Raw genomic sequence first — 22,398 nt, 5'->3', positions numbered from 1 at the left:
AAAACAAAATGGTTCCAGTCTGCCATTTTGTTTGTGAGCGAGTCATGTAGCCAGGTCATGACCTTGCTGTTACAGACTGGTTTAAACTAGTATTTTTCTCCAGTAACAAGTTGAAGACATGTGCAGACTTGTCTGCGTCATGGCTAATGTTGATTGGTTTATACTGTTGCTATGCTTATGACCTCACATTTTCTATATTACCCCCTCACTGCCTATGTTCAGAGTCAGACCTCGTGGCAAAATTCTGAATTCGTGTATGACGCTGACCAGGAATGCATTCTTTATTAAACTAAGTCTTTAAACTTCGATTGGCCTGTTTGTTTGAGCCTCTGCCCAACGAACCCGGGGACGAAGTTTTCCCCCACAGTTTCTGGTGTCAGCAGTGGGATGCGGCGGAACCCCGAGCTGGCAGCTTGAACAGCCTGGGGACACAACCGACACCCGTGGCGCCAAAACTCAGAGGTAAGAGATCCTAATTAAAAAATCTCACTTAATGGGTCTCAGTGTTCCCTAGCCTGGACAAGTAACGTCTTCTCGGCAGTAAGCGCTCCCTACGTTACTTTTATAAGTATAAGACTTAGTTTATTTTATCTGACTGACTGAAAGATACTTTATTTGAAACTGACTGACTTGGGATCCCTGACAGGTGGACTGTTCGGATTTTGTCTGGGGACGCCTAGACTTTTCTCTGTTTATCCCTTTTGCCTACTGGCCTCTAACAGGCTGTCCTGATAACTCTGATTTATATTTGAGAGATTGTCTTGTGTCCTTCCCTTGTGCCTGGTTCACGGGCAGCCGCCCCAAGTTGGCCGCTTGCGAGCCAATCTTGAAAGCAAGGGCTCGTGTTCCAGTTTGTGCATCCTTTTGTGTCTCTGGCACCGGGCATCGCTCTGACGAACCCGTTTCCCCTTCCTCTTGTGTCTCTGGTAAATCTCTCCTAGTTTTGTTATATTATCCTGGCAATGGGTCAAGGATCCTCTTGACCCAGACCAGAAACACCAAAAACCAGACCCAAAAACACCTTTGGGGTATATGTGTAAGGAATATGGAACTAAATTGGGTCCAAAGAAGCAAAAGCTCTTAGTTAAATTGGCACATGCTTGGAATGGTTATACCTATGAAAACCCTGGGTTACAGTTTCCTGATAAAGGAACCTTTGATCCCGATAAATACAGTCTAGGTTCCCGTCAGGTCATGGGCATTAAAGACCCCTGCGCATGGGGACACTTCACAGTGCTTGAGGCTGAATTTCCAAATGTGCCCCAGGCAGGCAGCAGCTGTCAGTGGCGTGGGGACAGTGGCCCAGGAGCCCAACCCTGTCTACGTGATGGGAACTTCTGAGTCTTGGGATACTTATACTATTAGTCAGAACCAACTTCTAGCCAAATGGATGGGACCAACAGATAGAAAAGGTGATGGAACGGGAACGTGCCTTGCAATTCCCATGTGGCACCATGCCAGGGCTAGCACTCGCCCTGATCCCACTGACTGAAAAGCCAGCATGGTGATATGGGATCAGGGCTTTGGTACTCCTGGAAGGAGAGGTTAATGCCCAACCTCTGCCACACTCAGGATGCAGGAACTTTTGTGCCCAAATCCCGTTTGCAGCCTCTTTGTCTTTCTCACACATTCCCATTGAAGGATCAGAGGATTCATGTTCTCGGCACGTGTGTATTAACCCGTGTCCTACCAAGGGTACGCTGGCCAATGTCTGCCAGTCTGGACCCTGGAAGCTCAGCTGGTAGAGCCTGGCAGCCTTGAATTTCCCCAGGGAAACAACTTTGTGAAAGGGCTGTGCCCATAGAGGAGTTCCCTAGGAAGGACGGGCATCCACCTGAGCCCCAACGTCGACTGCTGGTTGCCTTTTCTCCTTCTAGAGTAGTCACAACCAACTCTGGCTTTGCTTTATTTCCTATATGTAATTTAATGTTGTGTGGTGTTTCTTTCATGCTTGTGGGTGGATGGGGGCGCAGGGCCATGGGAAGACTGTCTGACTACTTGTGTTTTCTTTATTCAGACTGCGGCAAAAAAAGATCGGGCTTCTAAAGATGGCCTAGAAGTAGCACCAGCTCCTTCCCAAGTATCCTGCTCACACCCTGTCCACTCTCCCTTCCAGTGTCCACTCTCTGCCCCTGTGGGACATGGGAGTCTGGGCAAGGGGGACCTCTGGTCTGACCCGGTGAACGGCAGTTCTTCTGTTCTGCGCCATGTCAAATCCTAATCTGAGGTGCTTTGGCCCTAAACCCGTCTACCCAGCTCATGAATCCCAAGTGACATGCTGCCTGTCTGTGAAAACATCCCAAGGTGTTCTCTGCCTCAGGAAAGGCCAGCTGAAGAGGAGCATGAGGGGAAAGTCTGATGTTGCCCAGAGCATAGTGCTCACTGGGTACAGTTGCCCTTGGGTTGCTGAATGCTGGGGACCGTGGCCTGAGGCAATTAAAGGCTTCTTAAACCTTACAGAGAAATAAGATTTATATTAAGTCCAAATCTGCCTTCTAAAGACTGAGTGGACACCTGTCCCCAGGATCTCAGTTGAAATATCCTTATGACATGATTCAATTAACGCCCTGTTCACTGAATTGTTTTTTCTCCACTGGTCTCTGTAAGACCAGATCCTAACTTCACAGAGATCAGTGAAGAGATTCACACTGACTTCCTGGGGCTTCGGTTCCACTTCTTTCCCTGATCCCAAATGCTCTCCTCGCAAGAAATGGCCCCTCTCCCTATTGCAGCACCTGATTTGCTATCTTAAGCACTGGATGATGTTCTTCTGCTTCTCCTTTGCTAAGCAATTGGCTTCTCAGGCAGCTTTCTGGCTTCCAAAGTCTCACAGGTAACAATGTGCTTCACTTTCCAGGCAACCAGGGAGTCCAAGCCCAGCACTAGCCAGGCACCATCAGTGAAAACCCGCACTGGGAAAGCCAAGGAGGCTGCAGCCCTACCAAGGAAGGAAGAAAATGATCTCAGTGGCAGTATCACTGTTACATTTGACATTTTGCCAGTGAAGATGTTCAAGTACCGGACAGTTGCCCTCTTCAGACTCCTGAAGGTTCTAATACACAATTTTAATTTAAAGGATGACTCTGACCCTCCTATTGAATCTGGCCGATGCTAAAGTGTTTCCAAGCATGGTTTCTTCTCCATTGTCTTGTGTAAAGACAGGTAAAAGCGTGAAGAAGCCAATGAATGGATAGCCTTGAGTTTGGCAGCTTTGCTTTAGTTTTTTATCTGTTAATGCTTTGCTTTGCTCTGCTTTGGCTGTGGGTACATAACCCTTGGAAAAGTGTCTGGCCACCTTCATTTTCTTTTTTCAGGCTCTGGGAAAATGTGAGCCTGCTTCCAGGGATGGCCAACCATCTCAAGCAACTCCTTCCCAGATACCCTGGTTTCCCTTTTCAGGTGACAGCTGAACACAGCTCTGGCTTAATAGATAATATCTCTTCCTCCCTGTTGGGACTCTAGGTCCCAAGGCCTAAGGAGAGTCCATAGCATTGTGAGCTCTGCTTTAAAATTACTCCCTGTCCAAGCACATGTGATTAAGAGTGCAAGGCGCAGTCCCTTGTTTCTGGGTGTCAGCTGGTTTCCTGCTTCTATCAGGGCTGTTCTCCTGTTCAGGGCTTAGCCTTGACTTTTGGGAATGGGTCCTGGAAAGGAAGCTGAGCAGGAGTTGTTCCAAGTTAGGGAGACCTTGAGCTGGAGAAGACACTACGTTTGGTTTGGCCTGAAAGGTCCCCGTGTCAGTTCATTTCTGAAACTTTGTGGCATAGCTCTGCTGGGAGCGGTCCCAGGAGTGGAGGGTCTGCCTCCTCTCTGCCCTTTCACAAATCTTCCCCGTTCCCTTGAACTAGCTTGCCACTTAGTGAGTGAAATGCATACAAGTCCAAGAAGTATCACATTGTTTGGCTTGTATCTGATAGCATCCGGCACTGCCTAGCAGCCACAGAGCAGCCCAGAAGGCACAAATCAGCTCTGCGACACCCGTCCACCACAAGCAGATGCAGCAGCAGGAGACACCAGTGCTGGTAAGTTCTTGTCCTTCCTCCACCTGCATCTGAAAGGGCTGGTGTGTGATCCTTGTGTGTGCCCTCAGACTGTGCCTGTGTTCCCCACCAGAGACACCCTTTGGTGCTTAGCAGCCCCACTGCCTGCAGCAAATGAGCCCTTGGCAGGGAGATGCCCTTGTCTTGCTGGTGCAGGGGCTGCAACCTGAGCACCCACTTCCCCCTGGACACGTTGTGGGTTGGAGACCTCCTTTGTGGCGGAGGGTGCAGGGCTGAGGCTCCCCTGTGGTGCTGGGGACCTGTGCCATGCTTGGCTGCAGCCCAGAGCAAGCCCAGAAAGTCACTTGGGTGCAGGCAGAATCTGTGAGCTCAAGGGGCTTGCCTGTGGGAAAACCTCAGGTCCTGAAGATGGAGTCAGTTCTTGGTTGGTCAGCACGTTTCACGCTGCTTGGTATGTGGGTTTTGCTAATGACCTGAACTTTTCAGAGTGAAGATAGCACTGGTGCTGCTGTGCCTGGAAAGCAGCCAGGACAGGCAAAGGTGAGTTTCCCTCCCAGCTGTCACGTTACTTCTTTGGACCCAGTCTAGGATCCCTTCAAGCCATGGATACTACTTACACCTACCAAGAGGGACACTTCACACTGCTTGAGGCTGGATTTCCCACACGTGTGCCTGGCAGGGCAGCAGCTATCTGTGCTGTGGGAACTGCAACCCACGGGACCCATCCTGTCTCCCTGATGGGAGTTTCTGACTCAGGATGCTTGTAGGACTCAGGACTCAGGATGCTTGCTGACTTGTAGGACTCAGGACTCAGGATGCTTGCTCATCCCCCGCGTCGCGTTCGTCCTGAGAGGCTTGGCAGTCCCCAAGACCCCACTCAAGAAGGCGGACGCCGAGATCCGACAGCTGCTGAAGAAGTGGCTGCACCTGCCGCTGAGGGCCAGCAACGAGGTCCTGCACATCCCCTACCGGCAGGGGGGTGCCAACGTGCCCCGCATGGGAGACCTCGGCGACATCGCCGTGGTCACCCACGCCTTCCGCCTCCTGACCTGCCCGGACGCGACGGTAAGTATCATCGCTGCCAGCGCCCTGGAGGAGACCACCTGCAAGAGGATCGGCAGGCAACCCACCGGACGTGACTTGGCCACCTTCCTGAGCGGCTCGCTGGAGGGCGAGTTCAGCCAAGACGGCGGGGACTTTGCCTGGCTGTGGAGCCGAGCCCGCAACGCCATGCGCCGCCTCGGGAAGCGCGTCGGCTGCACCTGGACTTGGACCGAGGAGCGCCGGGAGCTGGCAGTCTCCCTGCAGCCAGCCCCACACGCCGACTCCGTGACTGTGATGCCCCGCACGAAGACCTTCCTGGAGAGGTTCCTGAAGGACGCCGTCCGCAACAAATACACTGGCGACCTGAGGGCCAAACCCAACCAGGGCAAGGTCTTCGACGTCACCTCGAAGTGGGACGCCAGCAACCACTTCATGCCTAGCGGGAGCTTCACGCGCTTCGCGGACTGGCGCTTCCTCCACCGCGCCCGCCTCAACTGCCTGCCTCTCAACGGAGCCGTCCGCTTCAGCCACCGGGACAAGAGGTGCCGACGGTGTGGCTACGCAGCCGAGACCCTCCCCCACGTGCTGTGCAGCTGCAAGCCGCACGCCAGGGCCTGGCAGCTCCGCCACAACGCTGTCCGGGACCGCCTGGCGAGGGCCATCCCGGCCGCCACGGGGCAGGTCTCCGTCAACCGCACCATCCCGGGCTGCGAGAGCCAGATGTGCCCCGACATCATGATTACCAACGAGGAGGCCAAGAAGATCACCATCGTGGACGTCACCATCCCGTTCGAGAACCGGCACCAAGGCTTCACCGACGCCCGGGCTCGCAAGCGGGAGAAGTACGCCCTGCTGGCCAACACCTTGAGGGGCCACGGCTACAACGTGACGGTCGACGCGCTCATCGTGGGAACGCTCGGAGCCTAGGACCCCAGTAATGAGAGCGTCCTGCGTGCCTGCCGCGTCTCCCGCCGCTACGCCAAGCTGATGCGCTGCCTCATGGTGTCGGACACCATCCAGTGGTCCCGCAACATTTACATGGAGCACATCACGGGCCACCGCCAGTACACGGACCCCACCAGGAGAACAGCCGCCAGACCGGACCCAGAGGGGACCGCCTGAACCCCCCCCCCTCTCTGCAACAGACGGACCTTCGCTTCAAGAGGACTCATCAACAACAGACGACGACCCAGCGCCACCCGAAGAGGACCCCCGCAATAGACTATATCTAGACTGAGACACTTTTTCCTCGGACCACTTCTTCCACCATTGCGGACCATTGTCACGGGTATGTGTGTTTCTATCCTCTTTCTCTCTCAGCGTCGTGAAACCCCCCCCCTCCCTCCCCTTCCCCACTCCCTCCCCTTCCCCACTCCCCTCTCCCCTTACCCCCGGGCTTAGTTGGCTAACTTTGTATCGCATGTAACCTAGTTGCGTTCCCAACCTCGCCCCCATCCTTCTATTGTTAGTCCCTCGCCTGGGCGTTCTGTATTTCCCTATCGGCTTTGTCATCTTTTTTGGATTTACCATCCTTACCATCTACTAATATTAGTCAGGACCAACTTCTAGCCAAATGGATGGAACCGACAGATAGAAAAGGCGATGGAACGGCAACGTGCCCTCAAATTCCCATGTGGCGCCATGCCATGGCTAGCACTCACCCTGATCCCACTGACTAAGAAGCCAACATGGTGGTGTGGGATCAGGTCTTTGGTACTGCTGGAAGCAGATGTTAATGCCCAACCTTGGCCAGGCTGAGGATGCAGGAACTTTTGTGTATTTTGCAGCCTCTTTGCCTTTCTCAGATGTTCCCATTGAAGGGCCAGAGGATTTGTGTTCTGTGCAGACGTGTACAAAACCCTGTCCTGTGTAGGGTCTGCTGGCCAATGTCTGCCAGCCTGGGACCTGGAAGCTCAGCTGGTAGAACCTGGCAGCCTTGAATTCCCCCAGGGAAACAACCTTGTGAAAGTGCTGTGCCCATAAAGGAGTTTCCTAAGAAGGACGGGCATCCACCTGAGTCCCAACGTCTACTGCTGGTTGCCCTTTTCTGCTTCTAGAGTAGTCAGCACCAACTGTCTCTGGCTTTGCTTCATTTACTATATGTAATTTAATGTTCTTTGTTTCCCTCATGCTTAGTTGTCGGTGGGATGCAGGGCCATGAGAAGACTGTCTGACTACTTGTGTTTTCTTTTTTCAAGCTCTATCCAAAAAAGATTGGGCTTCTAAGAGTGGCCTAGAAGTAGCACCAGCTCCTTCCTAGGTATCCAGCTCACACCCTGTCCACTCTCCCTTCCAGCATCCACTCTCTGCCCCTGTGGGACATGGGAGTCTGGGCAAGGGGGACCTCTGGTCTGACCCTGTGAACGGCAATTCTTCTGTTCTGCGCCATGTCAAATCCTAATCTGAGGTGCTTTGGCTCTAAACCCATGCTACCCAGCTCATGAATCCCAAGTGACATGCTGCCTGTCTATGAAACCATCCCAAGTTGATCTCAGCCTCAGGAAAGGCCAGCTGAAGAGGAGCACGAAGGCAAAGTATGATGTTGCCCAGAGCATAGTGCTCACTGAGTACAGTTGCCCTTGGGTTGCTTAATGCTGGGGACTGTGGCCTGAGGCAATTAAAGGCATCTTAAATCTTACAGAGAAATAAGATTTATATTAAGTCCAAATCTGCCTTCTAATGGCTAAGTGGACATCTGTCTCCAGCGTCTCAGTTCATACTTCCTGACAGCCTGGTTCAATTTGTCCTATTCACTGAGTTCTCTCTCTTCTTTTTTCTCCACTGGTCTCTGCAAGACCAGATCCAAACTCCACAGAGATCAGTGAAAAAATTCACATTGACTTCCTGGAGCTTTGGTTCCACTTCTTTCCCTGGTCCCAAATGCTCTCCTTACAAGAAATGGCCCCTGGATCCTCCTCCCTCTCCCTATTGCAGCACCTGATTTGCCATCTTAAGCACTGGATGATGTTCTTCTGCTTCTCCTTTGCTAAACAATCAGCTTCTCGGGCAGTTTTTGGCTTCCAAAGTCTCACAGGTAACAATGTGCTTCACTTTCCAGGCAAGCAAGGAGTCCAAACTCAGCACTAGCCAGGCACCACCAACTAAAACCTGCACTGAGAAAGCAAAGGAGGCTGCAGCCCTACCAACGAAGGCAGGAAATGATCTTAGCGGCAAAATCACTGTTACATTTGACATCTTGCCAATGAACATTTCCAAGTACCTGAGAGTTGCCCTCTTCAGACTCCTGAAGGTTTTGATACAGAATCTTAGTTTAAAGGGTGACCCTGACCCTCCTCTTGAATCTGATTGATGCTAAAGGATTTCCAAGCATTTTTTCTTCGTTGTTGTCTTCTGTAAAGACAGATAAAAGCATTGAGAAGTCAATGAATGGCTAGCCTTTAGCTTGCCACCTTTGTTTCGGTGTTTTGTTCTTTATTTATCGCTTTGCTTTGTTCTGCTTTGGCTGTGGGCACAGAACCCTTGGAAGAGTGTCTGACCACTTGCATTTTCTTTTTTCAGGCTCTGGGAAAACGTGTGCCTGCTTGTAAAAAAGGCCAGGAACTTCAAGCAACCCCTTCCCAGGTACCCTGTTTTCCTTTTGAGGTGACAGCTGAACACAGCTCTGGCTCAGTAGGGAGAATTTCTTCCTGCCCATGGGGATGCCATGTCTCCAGGCCTAAGGAGAATCCATAGCATTGTGAGCTCTGCTTGAAAATTACTCCCCATCTAAACATGTGTGATGAAGGGTGCAAGGCGTAGTCCCTTGTTTCAGGGTGTCAGCTGGTTTTCTGCCCACAGCAGGGGCTGTTCTTCTGCTCAGGGCTTAGCCTTGTCTTTTGGGAATGGGTCCTGGAAAGGAAGCTGAGCAGGAGTTGTTCCGAGTTAGGGAGACCTTGAGCTGGAGAAGACACTATGTTTGGTTTGGCCTGAGAGAAAGGTCCCTGTGTCAGTTCATTTCTGAAACTTTGTGAAATAGCTCTGCTGGGAACAGTCCCAGGGGTGGGGGGGTCTGCCTCCTCTCTGCCTCTTCGCAAATCTTTCATATTCCCTTGGACTCGCTTGCCCCTCTCTCAGCTTTGAGAGTGAAATGCATGCAAGTCCACCAAGTAGCAAACTGTTCAGCTTGTGTCTGATGCATCCAGCACTGGCTAGCGGATGCAGAGCAGCCTGGAAGGCAGAAGTCAGCTCTTCGACGCCCATCCAGTAGGAGCAAATGCAGCAGCAGCAGGAGAAACCAATGCTTGTCCTTCCTTCACCTGCATCTGAAAGGGCTGGTATGTGATCCTTGTGTGTGCCCTCAGACTAGGCCTGTGTTCCCCACTAGCGACACTCCTTGGTGCTTAGCATCCCCACTGTCTGCAGCAAATGAGCCCTTGGCAGGGAGATGCCCTTGCCCTGCTGGTGTGGGAGCTGCAACCTGAGCACTCAGCTTCCCCCTGTACACATTGTGGGTTAGAGCCCTCCTTTGTGGTGGAGGGTGCAGAGCTGAGGCTTCCCTGTGGTGCTGGGGACCTGTGCCATGCCTGGCTGTAGCCCAGAGCAAACCCAGAAAATCACTTGGGTGCAGGCCGAGTCTGCAAGCTCGAGGGGTTTCCCTGTGAGAAAACCTCAGGTCCCAGAGTCGGAGAGTCCTTGGTTAGTCAGCAAGTGCCATGGTGCTTGGTAGGTGGGTTTTACTAATGACCTAAACATTTCAGAGTAGAGATAGCACTGGTGCTGCTGTGTCTGGAAAGCCACCATGACAGGCAGATGAGAGTTTCCCTCCCAGCTGTCACGTTACTCCTTTGGACCCAGTCTAGGATCCCTTCAGGCCGTGGGTACTATTTACCCCTACCAATGGGGACAATTCACACTGCTTGAGGCTGGATTTCCCACACGTGTGCCCGGCAGGCAGCAGCTCTTAGTGCTTTGGGAACTGCAACCCATAGGGCCCATCCTATCTCCCTGATGGGAGTTTCTGACTCGGGATGCTCGTAGTATTAGTCAGGACCAACTTCTAGCCAAATGGATGGGACTGCAATGTGCCCTCCAAATCCCAGCTGGCACCACAGTAGTGCTATCACTCACCCTGGCCCCACTGCCAGGGAAGCCAACCTTGTGATGCAGGATCAGACCTTTGGTACGGCTGGAAGCAGAGGTTTATGCTCAGCCTCCCTGCAGGCTCAGGATTCAGGAAGCTTTTTCCATGCATCTCCCTTTGCAGCCTCTTTGCCTTTCTCAGACATTCCCATTGAAGGGTCAGAGGATTCGTGTTCTGTGCAGATGTGTATAAAACCCCATCCTGCATAAGGACTATTGGCCATTGTCTGCTAGCCTGGGACCTGCAAACTCCATTGGCACGGCCTGGCAGCCTTAAATTCCCCCCAGGGAAATAATCCTGGGAATGTGCTGTGCCCACAGAGGAGTTCCCTAGGAAGGACGGGCATCCACAGGAGCCCCACTGTCACTGCTGAATCTTGCTCTTTTCTCCTTATCCAGGACACATAACGAACTGTCTCTGGCTTTGCTTCAATTTCTATATGTAATTTAATGTTGTGCTGTGTTTCTTCCGTGCTTAGGTTTGGCTGGTGGCACAGAGCCATGGGAAGATTGTCTGACTACTGGTGCTTTCTTTTTTTAGACTTGGGCAAAAAAAGATCCTGCTACCAAGGATGACCAGGATTTTCCACCAACTCCTTCCCAGGTATCCTGCTCACACCCTGTCCACTCTTCCTTCCAGCATCCACTCTCTGCCCCTGTGGGAGATGGGAGACTGGGCAAGGTGGGCCCTTGGTCTGTCCTGGTGAACAGCAGTTCTTCTGTTTTAAGCCATGTGGAATCCTATTCTGAGCTGCTTGGCCCTAAGCCCGTGCTACCCAGGTCATGAATCCCAAATGACATGCTGGCTGTGAAAGCATCTCAAGGGGTTTTCAGCCTCAGGACATGAAAGGCAGCTGAAGTGGAGCACAATGGCAAAGTATGATGCTGCCCAGAGCACACCGCTGACTGGGTACTGCTGTCTTCTGGCTGCTGAATGCTGGGAACCGTGGCCTGAGGCAATAAGGCTTTTTAAAACCTGACCCAGAAATAAGATATATATTAAAATAAGTCCAAATGTGCCTTCTAATGGTTGAGTGGATACGTGTTTCCAGGATCTCAATTGAAATATCCTTAAAGCATGTTCTGATTAACACCCTGTTCACTAAATTCAGTCTCGTTTTTTCTCCACTGGTCTCTGCAAGACCGGATCCAGACTCCACAGAAGTTGATGAGGAGATGCTCATTGCCTTCCTGGGGCTTTGGTTCCACTTCTTTCCCTGGTTGTGAATACTCTCCTGTCAAGAATTGCCCCCTGGATCTTCCACCCTCTCTATGGCAACTGATATGGCATCTTAAGCACCAGAGGATGTTCTTTTTCTTCTCTTTTGCTAAGCAAATGGGCTTCTCAGGCAGCTTTCTAGCTTCCAAAATCTCACAGGTAACATTCCTTCACTTTCCTGGCAGTCAAGGAGTTGAAGGCCGGCTCTTACCAAGCAGCGTTGCTGAAGATGCCAACTGGGAGAGCAAAGCAGACTGCAGCCCTACCGAGGAAGGTAGGAAATCTTCTAAGCGGCAATATCACTTTTTCATTTGACATTTTACCAGTGAAGATTTCCAGGTAGCCGACAGCTGCCCTCTTCAGACTTCTGAAAGTTTTGATACAGAATCTTTGTTTAAAGGGCAACTCTCACCCTCCTATTGGATCTAGCCGATGTTAAACATTTTCCATTCACTGCTTCTTCTCCATTGTCTTCTATAAAGAGAGATAGGATGGAGAAGCCAATGAATAGATAGCTTCAGGTTTGCCAGCTTTGCTTCAGGTTTTGTCCGTGATTTAATGCTCTGCGTTGCATTGCTTTGCTTTGGCTGGAGGCACAGAACCCTTGGAAGCATGTCTGAGTACTTGCCTTTTCTTTTTTCAGGCACAGGGAAAATGTGAGCCTGCCTCCAAGGACAGCCAGGCAATTATAACAACCCCTTCCCAGGTACGTTGCCTCCCATTCAGGTGACAGCTGAGTGCTGCTCTGGCTCAGTAGATAGACTCTGTTCCTGCCTGTGGGGACTCCTTGTGTCCAGGCCTAAAGAGAGTCCATCACATTGTGAGCTCTGCTTTGAAAATTACTCCTTGTCCAAGCACGTGTGATTAAGGGTGAAAAGCACAGTCCTTGTTTCTGGGTGTCACCCCATTATCTGCTCAGGGCTTAGCCTTTTCTGTTGGGAATGAGTCCTGGAAAGGAAGCTGAGCACCGGTTGTTCTGGGTTAGGCAGAACTTGAGCTGGAGAAGGCGCTATGTTTGGTTTGGCCTGAGGGAAAGGTCCCCGTGTCAGTTCAGTTCTGAAGCTTTGTGGCAGAGCTCTGCTGGGAGAGGTCCTGGGGTGCCAGGTCTGCCTCCTCTTTGCCCCTTGGCAAATTTTCCCCACTCCCTTGGACACCCTTGCCCTCTTCTCCACTTTCAGAGTGAAATGCCTGCAAGTCCAACAAGTACTACACTGTTCGGCCTGTATATGATGACACCCAGCACTGCCTAGAAGCCCCAGAGCAGCCCGGCAGGCAGAAATGAGCTCTTCCGCACCCATCCAAGGGGAGCAAATGTGGGGCGCAGTAAGTTCCTGTCCTTTCTCTGCCTGCATCTGAGAGGGCTGGTGTGTGATCCTTGTGTGTGCCCTCAGACTTGGCCTTTGTTCCCCATCAGCTTCACCCTCAGTACTTTGAAGCCCCACCACTTCCAGCAAATGAGCCCTTTGGAGGAAGAGCTGCTGTGCTGCTGCTGGGGGAGCTGGTGCCTGAGCACCCAGCTTCCCCCTGGACACCATGTGTGTGAAAGCACTCTCTTGTGCCAGCGAGTGCAAGGCTGGGGTTCCCCTGTAGTGCTGGGGACCTGTGCCTTGCTTGGCTGCAACCCAGAGCAAACCCAGAAGTTACTTGGGTGCAGGCAGAATCTGCAAACTCAAGGGGTTTCGTTGCAGGAAAAGCTGAGGTCTTGGAGATGGAGGGAGCCCTTGGCTGGTCAGCAAGCGCACTGATGCTTGGAAGGTGTGTGTGGCTAATGGCCTGATCTTTTCAGCGTGGAGACAGCACTGGTGCTGCTGTGTCTGGAAAGCTGCCAGGACAGACAGAGCTGAGTTTCCATCCCAGCTGTCACGTTGCTCTTTTGAACTCAGTCTAGGGACCCTACAGGCCATGTGTTCTTCTTCCTCCTACCAGTGGGGATAATTCACACTGCCTGAGGCTGGATTTCCAACATGGGTCCCTGGCAGGCAGCAGATGTCTGTGAGGTGGGGACAGCAACCCATGAGGTGCACCCTGTCTTCCTCTTGGAAGTTTCTGACTCTTGGGATGCTTATAGTATTAGTCAAGGCCAACCTCTAGCCAAATGGACTAGACAGACAGATAGAAAAGGCAATGGAACTGCAATGTGCCCCCAAATTTCCATCTTGCACCATGCCAGTGCTATCGCTCACCCTGGTCCCACTGCCAGGGAAGCCAACCTTGTGATGCAGGATCAGACCTTTGGTACAGCTGGAAGCAGAGGTTTATGCCCAGCCTCCCTGCAGGCTCAGAATACAGGATGCTTTTTACATGTATCTCCCTTTGCAGCCTCTTGGCCTTTCTCAGACGTTCCCACTGAAGGGTCAGAGGATTTGTGTTCTGTGCAGATGTGTATAAAACCCTGTCCTGCGTAGGGACTGCTGGCCAATGTCTGCCAGCCTGGGACCTGAAAACTCAGCTGGTAGAGCCTGGCAGCCTTGAATTCCCCCAGGGAACCAACCTTGGGGTGTGGAGTTCCCAAAGAGGAGTTCCCTTGGAAGGACGGGCATTCACCTGAGCCCCACCGACACTGCTGGATCTTGCCATTTTCTCCTTACACAGGAAAAAGAACCAAGTCTCTGGCTTTGCTTCAGTTTCTATATGTAATTTGATGTTGTGCTGTGTTTCTTTTGTGCTTAGTTGTGGCTGGGGGCACCAAGCCATGGGAAGATTGTCTGACTACGGGTGCTTTTGTTCAGGCTCAGTCAAAACAAAAGTCTGCTTCCAAGACTGGCCAGGATGTTCCACCAGCTCCTTCCCAGGCATCTTGGTCACACCCCATCCACTCTCCCTCTTTGCCCCTTGGCAAGTCTTCCCTGTATACTAAGATAAGTTCAAATGTGCCTTCTAATGGCTGAGCTGACACCTGTCTCCAGCACCTCAGTTGAAATTACATGATTTGATTAACACCATGTTTGCTGAATTCTCTCTCGTGTTTTTGGATTCTGTCTCTGGGGGAGCTGGTGCCTGAGCAGCCAGCTACCACCTGGGAGAGAGCCCTGTCCTATGCGGGATCAGACCTTTGGTACTGCTGGAAGTAGAGGTTTATGCCCCAGCCTCCCCCAGGCTCAGGATGCAGGAACCTTTGTGCACGTATCTCCCTTTACAGCCTCTTTGCCTTTCTCAGATGTTCCCACTGAAGAGTCAGGGGATTCGTGTTCTGTGCAGATGTGTATAAAACCCCATCCTGCCTAAGGAGTATTGGCCAATATCTGCCAGCCTGGAACCTAGAAACTCAGGTGGTAGAGCCTGGCAGCCTTAATGGGTATCTATACAGGTTTCTTAATGGGTGTCTATACACATTCTTAAAACACTGCAGTGTCACATGTATTGAGCACCCTGTGTTCCAGAATGGCTACTGGACCACTTTAACTAAACCTCGTTCAATGAGTTTTTATTAAAGTACCCTGCAGCCAATTTGAAACATGAGATGCTTAATACACGTGATGGTGGGGCACACTGGTGCTTTCTAATTAGAATAGATCACAGCTGATTTATCGAGTATGCTCCCATGGGTTGTAAATAGAACGTGTCAGAGCACATGTATAGGCACCCAATGGGTGAAACTCCCGGACAACTAAGCAGCTTTTGTCAGCTGGTTAGAGACATAGCTGTGGCTGGAATTGTTCTGAATAGTACCCTCAGTTTAATGGCACAATCTCACCTGAGCTGGTGGAGCAGAGATGAAGCCGTTCCTGTGGGAGCACGTTTTGGAAACTGCTTGACCAGTTAAAATCCGCCCCAGGGAAACAACCTTGAGAATGTGCTGTGCCCACGGAGGATTTCCCTAGGAAGGACTGGCATCGGGCTGAGCCCACTCCCTATCACCAGGTCGTGCCCTCTCTCCTTACAGAGCAAACAGAACCAACTGTCTCTGGCTTTGCTTCAGTTTCATTACATGTGATTTACTTCTGTTCTATGTTTGACTGATGCTTAGTTTTATTGGAGGCACACAACCCTTGGAAGACTGTCTGACAACCTGAGTTTCCTTTTTTCAGACTCTGGCCAACCAAGAGCCTTCTTCCAAAGATGGCCAGGCTGATTCATCAACTCCTTCCCAAGTATCCTGGCCTCCCTTTCAGGTGACAACTGCCTGCTGCTCTCACTTAGCAGGTGGAATCTCTTTCTGCCCCTGGCCATGGGAAGTGTCTGAGGATTTGATTTTTCAGGTGGTAGCCAAGGAAAAGGTATTTTGGGGGGGAATTACTAGCGAGTAATTACGAGTGTGAACCATCTCACTTCAAAAATAGTGAAGGGAGGTTTTACTTCTGTTTTTTCCTTTTCCCCATTTTCTTAAGCCATGAAATTGGAGGATTTTGAAATACCATCACAGACTGCTTTGCTTAGCCCTAATATGCACTGTTTGACAACAGAGCCTAGTGCAAAAAACTCTGTCATGCCATCGTGCCTGTAACAGCCTTGATTTCACATGCATGTGACAATTAACTCCATCACCATGTAGAAGCACTGACTTGCAACTCTAAGAGTCTGAAATACAGACCCCTGCCCTGCCTTCTGCCCGAGTCCAGCCTAACACAGCAACCCCCTCTCTCTACTCAGGGTCTACCAAGGGTGCAGGAGAGACATGCCTGCAGAGCAATCTGCCTGCTGCCCTGTGGGCATTTTAGACCCGCTCATACAGGGAGCCTGGCTGAGTCCCCAAAGACATCTGCTGAGGTAAGGGAAATGTTTAGGTAAAATACCAAGTGACATTTGTCCAGAGAGCAGAGGGGAATGTGGGGCTTTTCCTACCTTCACTTCCTCTCCTTAGAGGCGGAAAGGGGGACGGTTCTCCATGGGGACCCAGGCCAGGTCCCCAGGCAGCAGTGTCCAGGACCGCTGGGCTTGTGGCCAGCACGATTCACAGAAGAGAGACCACCACTGGCTAAAACAGTTGCTTTGCAGAGTGGAGCTGAATTTCCATGGTAGTAGTTGAGACCTCCTCAGCTTAGGTATGGGAACAGGAAGGGCCCATCACACAGTGCTGGAGCCCAACGCTGCGTGACTTCTGCTGAGCGGCCGCCAGCCCTCCTCTCCTCGGTGTTCCCAACGTCTCGCTCCTCCATCGTCGGACTGGATCTTTCTGCAGGTCACATTCATGGCCAGAGAATGTCATCAGGTCAGGGGGAAGGCTCTTGGCGCTCCCACCATCTGCTGTGTGGACCTGTTGTGTGTAGCAGGGAGCCAGAGGCTCCTAGCACTCGAATGAGAGGGTGCAGCAGGTCAAGGAGGCTGTGTTCAGCTGCAGCTGAAGAGCTGGTGCTGGCCATGGTGTGTGGGTGGTGAGCCATGTGACCAGAAGGGGCAGGGCTTGGAGGTATATAAGCCCAAGGCCTGAGGCAAAAGGGGCAGTCTTGCCCTGCATGCTAGGGGGGAAGGGGCTCCTAGGAGAGGGCAAGGTTTCAGGGAACAGTGCCATGGACACCCAAGTGACCCAGAGGTGCTAGATAAAGCAGCTAAAGATAGGGTGAGCATCTTTCCAATGTGATGGGCTAGCTGGCAGTGACTTAGCCCAGGGCAAAAGATGATTGGAGGACTTGGGATTCCCTTTCCTCACCAATCAGGCCCCAGAGAGACACCCTCCATGTCCCGATTGGCCCTGTGGGTCACTTGGAGGGGGATAAAAGGGGCAGTGCAGCTGACTCAGGCAGAGACCACAAGGAAGGATCTTCAAGGAGCTGGCAAGAGCTGGGCCAGCAGGGCGGGAGCAGTTGCCCCAGAAGAGCCTGAAGGAGTGCAACGTGCAGGCAGCACTGGGGTCCTCAGCAGCATGGCGTGCGGCTGGCAGGAGAGGCTCCCTGCTGGGCTCCAGGATCCCCTACCAGAGGCTGTGGCCAGCAGGAGAGGCTCCCCTGCTTCAGCAAGATCTGAGCAGCAACCTGAGAGGTTCCCAGCTCTGCTTCCAGCTCCTCCAGAGACCAGGCAGCTCGACGTGAGGCGGGGGCTCCAGGAAGGTCAAGACCCCTAGCAGCTTGGAGCAGTAGCAGCAGCAGCAGTGGTGGCTGCATAGCAGAGTTTCTGCCTACTGTGTAGAACACCTGAGTTCAAGTCCTAGCTTTGGTGACTTGGGGTGAGTGAGCTAACAAGGAAAAATTCCTGTTGCAGTGGAAAGGGGCCATTGTGTTGTCTTCCCCCATTTTGTATTTTGTGCCTTTTGTATTTCCACTAATACCAACCAGTATAGTTTGTTCTGCTGTTTGTTTTACATTTCGGTTAACCCTGTCTTTTGTCAACTGGATGAATGTCTATGATTTTAAGAGTCTAACGTTTGTTGAATCCTGCCCCTTTGGGGCACTGTAGTGTCCCCTCTACCCCCCTGGTTTATACTGATTATGTTCCCAGTATTGTTCCCTCATTAAAAGGTATATAGTTAAGTCCCCAGTGGTGGCCTGGCTCTGCTCTATAGGGGGAGGAGAGCCCCTACACCTCCCACAGCACTTGTGCACCTGCTTTGATCCCTCCCATTGGAGAGGGGGAACCTCTTGGAGTACCGCCTGGGTTACACCTGGTTTAGCTGGGACAGTCCCAGATTTAAGAGACCGGCCTAGCCAGCTGAAGAGAATTATAATGGGTGCCCAGAAATGCAAGGGTGCAGGACAGAGTCGGATCAGCACGGAGCGGTGACCCAGACCCCTGCCAGCTTGTGAGAATGCGGGGAGGAGAGGTTGGGGGCAGTGTCCCGGATCTCATTATGGACAGCCTACCTAAGGGGAGGTATGGCTTGTGGTGAGGCATCGACCCAGAGCGAGGGTAAAGTTTAGCTTGGGAAGCTGTTTGCTTATATTTGCGTTACACTTAAGTCCAAGACTCGAGGACTAGGTTGTGGCTGTGGGGGTGGTATGGAAGCCACGGGGCACCCAAAATAAAGCCCTGCAAAGGTGAGAGACCTTAAAGGGCCTGAGCAGCATGAGAGCAGCCTAGCCTGGGTCAGGGTCCCTGGGGGCTGGGACGCAAGGCACCAGCCTTGCCAGGGCTAGTGCCAGGGGCCCAAACAGCGAGATGGGTAAGGGGCCCAAGCAGCCTGAGAAGGGCAGGAGAGGACTTAAGTCCAGAACATGAAGTCCAAGGCTGTGGACCTAGGCTGAGGGAGCACAGGCAAAGAAAAGGGGCCGAAGCCAGGAAGGCCGAAGCATCCACAAAAGTTTGAGGCCTCTGGGGTCCAAGTTTTGCGATGGAGCCAGGGCCCCCCTGAGTGATGCATAGTACCACCCACAAGGCATGGGCATGGCTACACTGGCAGATGGAGCCAAGATTATGCCCCAAGGTGATATAGTGGTTGAGGACAAGCCTAGTACCAGTTGGGTGCATGGAGCACAAGACAGCTGAAGGATTGAGGCTCACTCCTGGACCCAGGGGCAGCCTCCCACAATACTATTAATCCAATCCAGGTATAGCCGGTTTGAAATAGCTCCTGTCCTACTCCTTAAGCACCATGCACCAGGTTAGTGACAAGGCCCCATCCAAGGTTTTTCCTCTGGTGTGTGGGACACAGCCCCGTGGCCAGAGCTGTAGGGTCAGACCAGAAATGCTTTATTTGTGAACTTACAAAATGTAGGAAATGAGCATCCTGCAGTCTATGAATCCCCACTTCAGGCTGGAAAAGGGCCATGAATACATCCCATGGCATCTAGCCAGCAGGTGGGAGAACACTATGGAGCTAGGAGTTGTCCTTCTCCAAGTGCTCTGCTGAATCGACCTGGAAGATCCCCTCAGAGATATTCCCAGTGAAAGGGCACAGGACTCTTCTGCCTGGGGTGGCTGTGGCCTGGATCAGGAGCATCAGTAACCCTGCGGTGGTGGGGGTCATACTGCCACTGCCCCAATCCAAACCCCAGCAATCCACCAGATGTGTTGTGCTGTCACAGTCCAAGATCTAACTCTGTATTTTCCTTTCCAGGCCTGCGTCACTCCAGATCCCAGCCCAGGGATCTCGGAGACGGGCACCAGCTGGGGAATGAAGGAATTGCCTCGCCCATTGGTGAAGTTGGTGAGTCAGAAACTCAGGTTTCCTGGTCCAGGGAAACGTTTTTATTCAGCCTCTTGGCTGCAGGAGTGCTTTGCTGGGAGACACTGTTGTCCTGCTGCAGGGCAAGGGGCTATGTGATCACCCAGCTTCCCCTGGCACCACATGGGCGAGACCCTCTTCTGTGTACAGACTGAGTGTTGGGTCTGCCCTGTACTGCCAGGGACCTGTGCCAGGCTCAGGTGAAGCCTAGGGTAAATCTGGGAGGTCACTTGGACCTGGGGAGAATCTGAATGTTTCAGCAGTGGCTCTGTGACCTCTACCCTCAAACTAGGCTGGTACTACTCGCCAGCTTAGGAGCCCCACGGCTGGGACTCATGAGAAGTGTTGGGCTCATCTTCCAGGAAGGGGCCCTGGGTAGGAACCGATAGCAGGTCTGTGAGAGGACCAGGAATTGAAAGGCTGGATGAAAAGGCTCATTAGCAACAGTCAGCAGCTTTGACTGCATCCTACCTGAGAGCTGCCTCCGTGCTCACCAAGGCACACCCAGGGGCATTGCCAGGAGTGCCTGTCAGTGGGAGCAGGGCTGTGGCTTGAGCATTGCTTTGGTTTTAATCAAATGCTGCATCTTCTTGCTCACTGAAGTCATGACACCATGTCTTTTACTGCAGACACTTAAGATGCTACTCAGGGCTGTACGCTGGCAGTACCCATGCCCCCCAAGGAGGGTTTTGAACCCGTGACCTCCCATTGCCCTCCCAGTAAAACACGATAACAGCAGAACCTCAACAGCTGCTCGGTGGCAGAGGACCTAGGGGCTTGGTGTCTGCCTCCTTTTTGCATCTTGGGAAATCTTTGTTGTCACACTGGGCTCCTTTACCTCTTGCTACTTCGGGATTGAAACATCTCAAGGTCCAACCAGTAATAGTGTCCAACTTGTGTCTGGCAGCATCCAGCAGGGCCAACCCACTGTAGTGGAGCATGGCAGGGAGGAACAGGTGGTTGGACAACATTTTAAACTGAACAGCTGAGGCAGCAGGAGGCACAAGGTCTGATCTTGCATGTAAGTTCTTGTCTTCCTCACCCCAGCTGAAAGGGCTGGTATGTGTCCTTGTGTCTGCCTGTGGACTAGGCCTGTGTCCCTCCCCAGCCACATCTCTTGGCACCTAGAAACCGCACTGCTTCCAGCAAACGAGCCCTTTTCAGGGAGATGTCCTTGTTCTGCTGCCGGGAGAGCTGCTGCTTGAGCAGCCAGATTCCCCGCCGGATACCATGTGTGTGTGAACCCTCTCCTGTGCTGGGAGAGGCCGGGCTGGGGCTCCCCTGCCCTGCCGGGGACCTGGGCTAAGCTCAGGTGGAGACCAAGCCAGGACCAGAAGGTCACTACGCCCTGGGCAGCATCTGCAAGGTCAAGGGGTTTCCCTTGGGGGGGTCTCAAGGCCTGGAGGTAGAGGAACCCTGTGCTTGGTCATCAACCACCTTAGTTTTAGTAAAGTGCCTTTTGCCATGTCTGGGAAGCAGCAGAGGTAAGTTAACTTTCTGGATGTCCACTTGTGTCTTTGAACCGTCTAGGAACCCTTCAGGCCACTACCCATGGGGACACTTCACACTGCTTAAGGCTGGATTTCTAACGTGTCCCCAGCAGGCAGCAGCTGTCAGTGCTGTGGGAACTGCAACCCATGGGGCCCACCGTCTCCCTGATGGGAGTTTCTGACTCTTGGGATGCTTATAGTATCCCAAGTATCAACTTCCAGCCAAATGGATGGGATGGACAGATAGGCAAGGTGATGGAAATGCAACGTGCCCTCCAATGCCCATGTGGAACCAATCCAGTGCTATCGCTCACCCTGGTCCCACTGCCACAGAAGCCAACCTTGTGATGCAGGATCAGACCTGTGGTTCTGCTGCAAACAGAGGTTTATGCCCCAGCCTCCCCCAGACTCAGGATGCAGGAACTTTTATGCATGAATCTCCCTTTGCAGCCTCTTTCTCAGAGGCTCCCACTGAGATGATTCATGTCCTGTACACACATGTATAAAAACCCATCCTGCCTAGGGACTATTGGCCAATGTCTGCAAGCCTGGATCCTGCAAGCTAAGGTGGTAGAGCAAGGCAGCCTTGACGGGTGGGCAAAACTCCCAAACAAGTCGGAGACTTTTGTCAGATGTTTATCATATAGTTGGAACAGAAATCCTAAAGCTCCTGTGGAAATGCTCTCCACGCATCAGCTCCTGTATCTTTCCACCTTTCTCAGTTGCATCCCTTGAGATGGGAAATGCTGGGTTGGTGCAGTCTTCTCTTACCCCAGTCCTAACACAGTGGGGCTCCGAGGCACCTCTTGGACTTCACGGTCCTGTGAGCAACACCATGTTAAACTTTCCAGGCAGGAAGAACTTGGGGTCCTTGTCAACTTGGACCCAATGCGAAGGAGGCGTTCCAGTATCTCCTGGAGTCACTGGAAAAGGTATCACGTCTCTTACCGCTAACAGCTTTTCTAATTCTGCACTCCAGCAATGGCCCATGTGGTAAGAACGTATTCGAAATTGCCCTTTCATGTGCTGGCCTGGAACATCTTTACATGGCACCTCGGCTTCATGTATTGCAAGGGAACTGAATTAAACTTGATGCCAGATTTTTCTTCCTCTTCATGAAGTCAGGGGAGACAGGCAGGTGAGGGTGTTATGTGTTGGGACGAGTGTCTTGAGGGTGTTATGGCTGGGGACCTTGACTGTGCTGTGCCAGGGCTCCTGCTGGGACCATACCAGCGGTTCCTGTCTAGAGGGTCGTACCCATCCGCTCGGGGTCAGACCGACGCCGCATTTGGGGTCAGGGAGGAGTCTGACCCCGCGCTCAGATCGGTGTGGACTGTCGGGGTGGGGGGTTCCTTCCTTCCTCCATAGCGGGAAGTGTGTCTCGTACCCAGCATCTCTTGAGCATATATCGAACATTTCATAGAAGATACTCTGGACTCATTCAAGAAACGTTTGGACGCCTATCTTGCCGGGCTCCTGCGACCCCAGCCGACTTCCTGCCCCTGGGGCAGGGGGCTGGACTCGATCTTC

At 52.3% G+C, this 22,398-nt stretch overlaps 1 protein-coding gene across 14 annotated transcripts; it reads left to right on the top strand.

The window, feature by feature from the left end:
* The first annotated feature begins 214 nt into the window (after positions 1 to 214).
* LOC106738349 (uncharacterized) lies at positions 215 to 17,747 on the top strand. 14 transcript variants are annotated; one of them, XR_009457326.1, is made up of 9 exons: positions 215 to 462; positions 2,858 to 3,162; positions 3,918 to 4,022; positions 8,565 to 8,627; positions 9,188 to 10,728; positions 11,267 to 11,617; positions 11,987 to 12,049; positions 12,522 to 12,666; positions 12,758 to 17,747. XR_009457326.1 is itself a non-coding variant. In XM_059718278.1 (6 exons), exon 1 carries the CDS (start codon positions 4,998 to 5,000, stop codon positions 5,970 to 5,972), a length of 975 nt encoding a protein of 324 aa, XP_059574261.1. In that variant the 5' UTR covers positions 4,039 to 4,997; the 3' UTR covers positions 5,973 to 8,627; positions 10,666 to 10,728; positions 11,529 to 11,617; positions 11,987 to 12,049; positions 12,522 to 12,666; positions 12,758 to 17,747. The 14 variants fall into 14 exon arrangements, 7 of the variants coding, with proteins under 7 accessions (XP_059574261.1, XP_059574260.1, XP_059574258.1 ...); XR_009457329.1 differs by having other exon boundaries at positions 216 to 462; positions 10,666 to 10,728; XR_009457328.1 differs by having other exon boundaries at positions 2,858 to 3,049; positions 8,565 to 10,728.
* The last annotated feature ends 4,651 nt before the right edge of the window (positions 17,748 to 22,398 follow it).

Source organism: Alligator mississippiensis, chromosome 15, assembly GCF_030867095.1.
Source record: "Alligator mississippiensis isolate rAllMis1 chromosome 15, rAllMis1, whole genome shotgun sequence".
NCBI classification, from domain to species: Eukaryota; Metazoa; Chordata; order Crocodylia; family Alligatoridae; genus Alligator; species Alligator mississippiensis.
The sequence above is the reverse complement of the archived record's forward strand: the minus strand, read 5'-3'. Positions and strand labels throughout refer to the sequence as shown.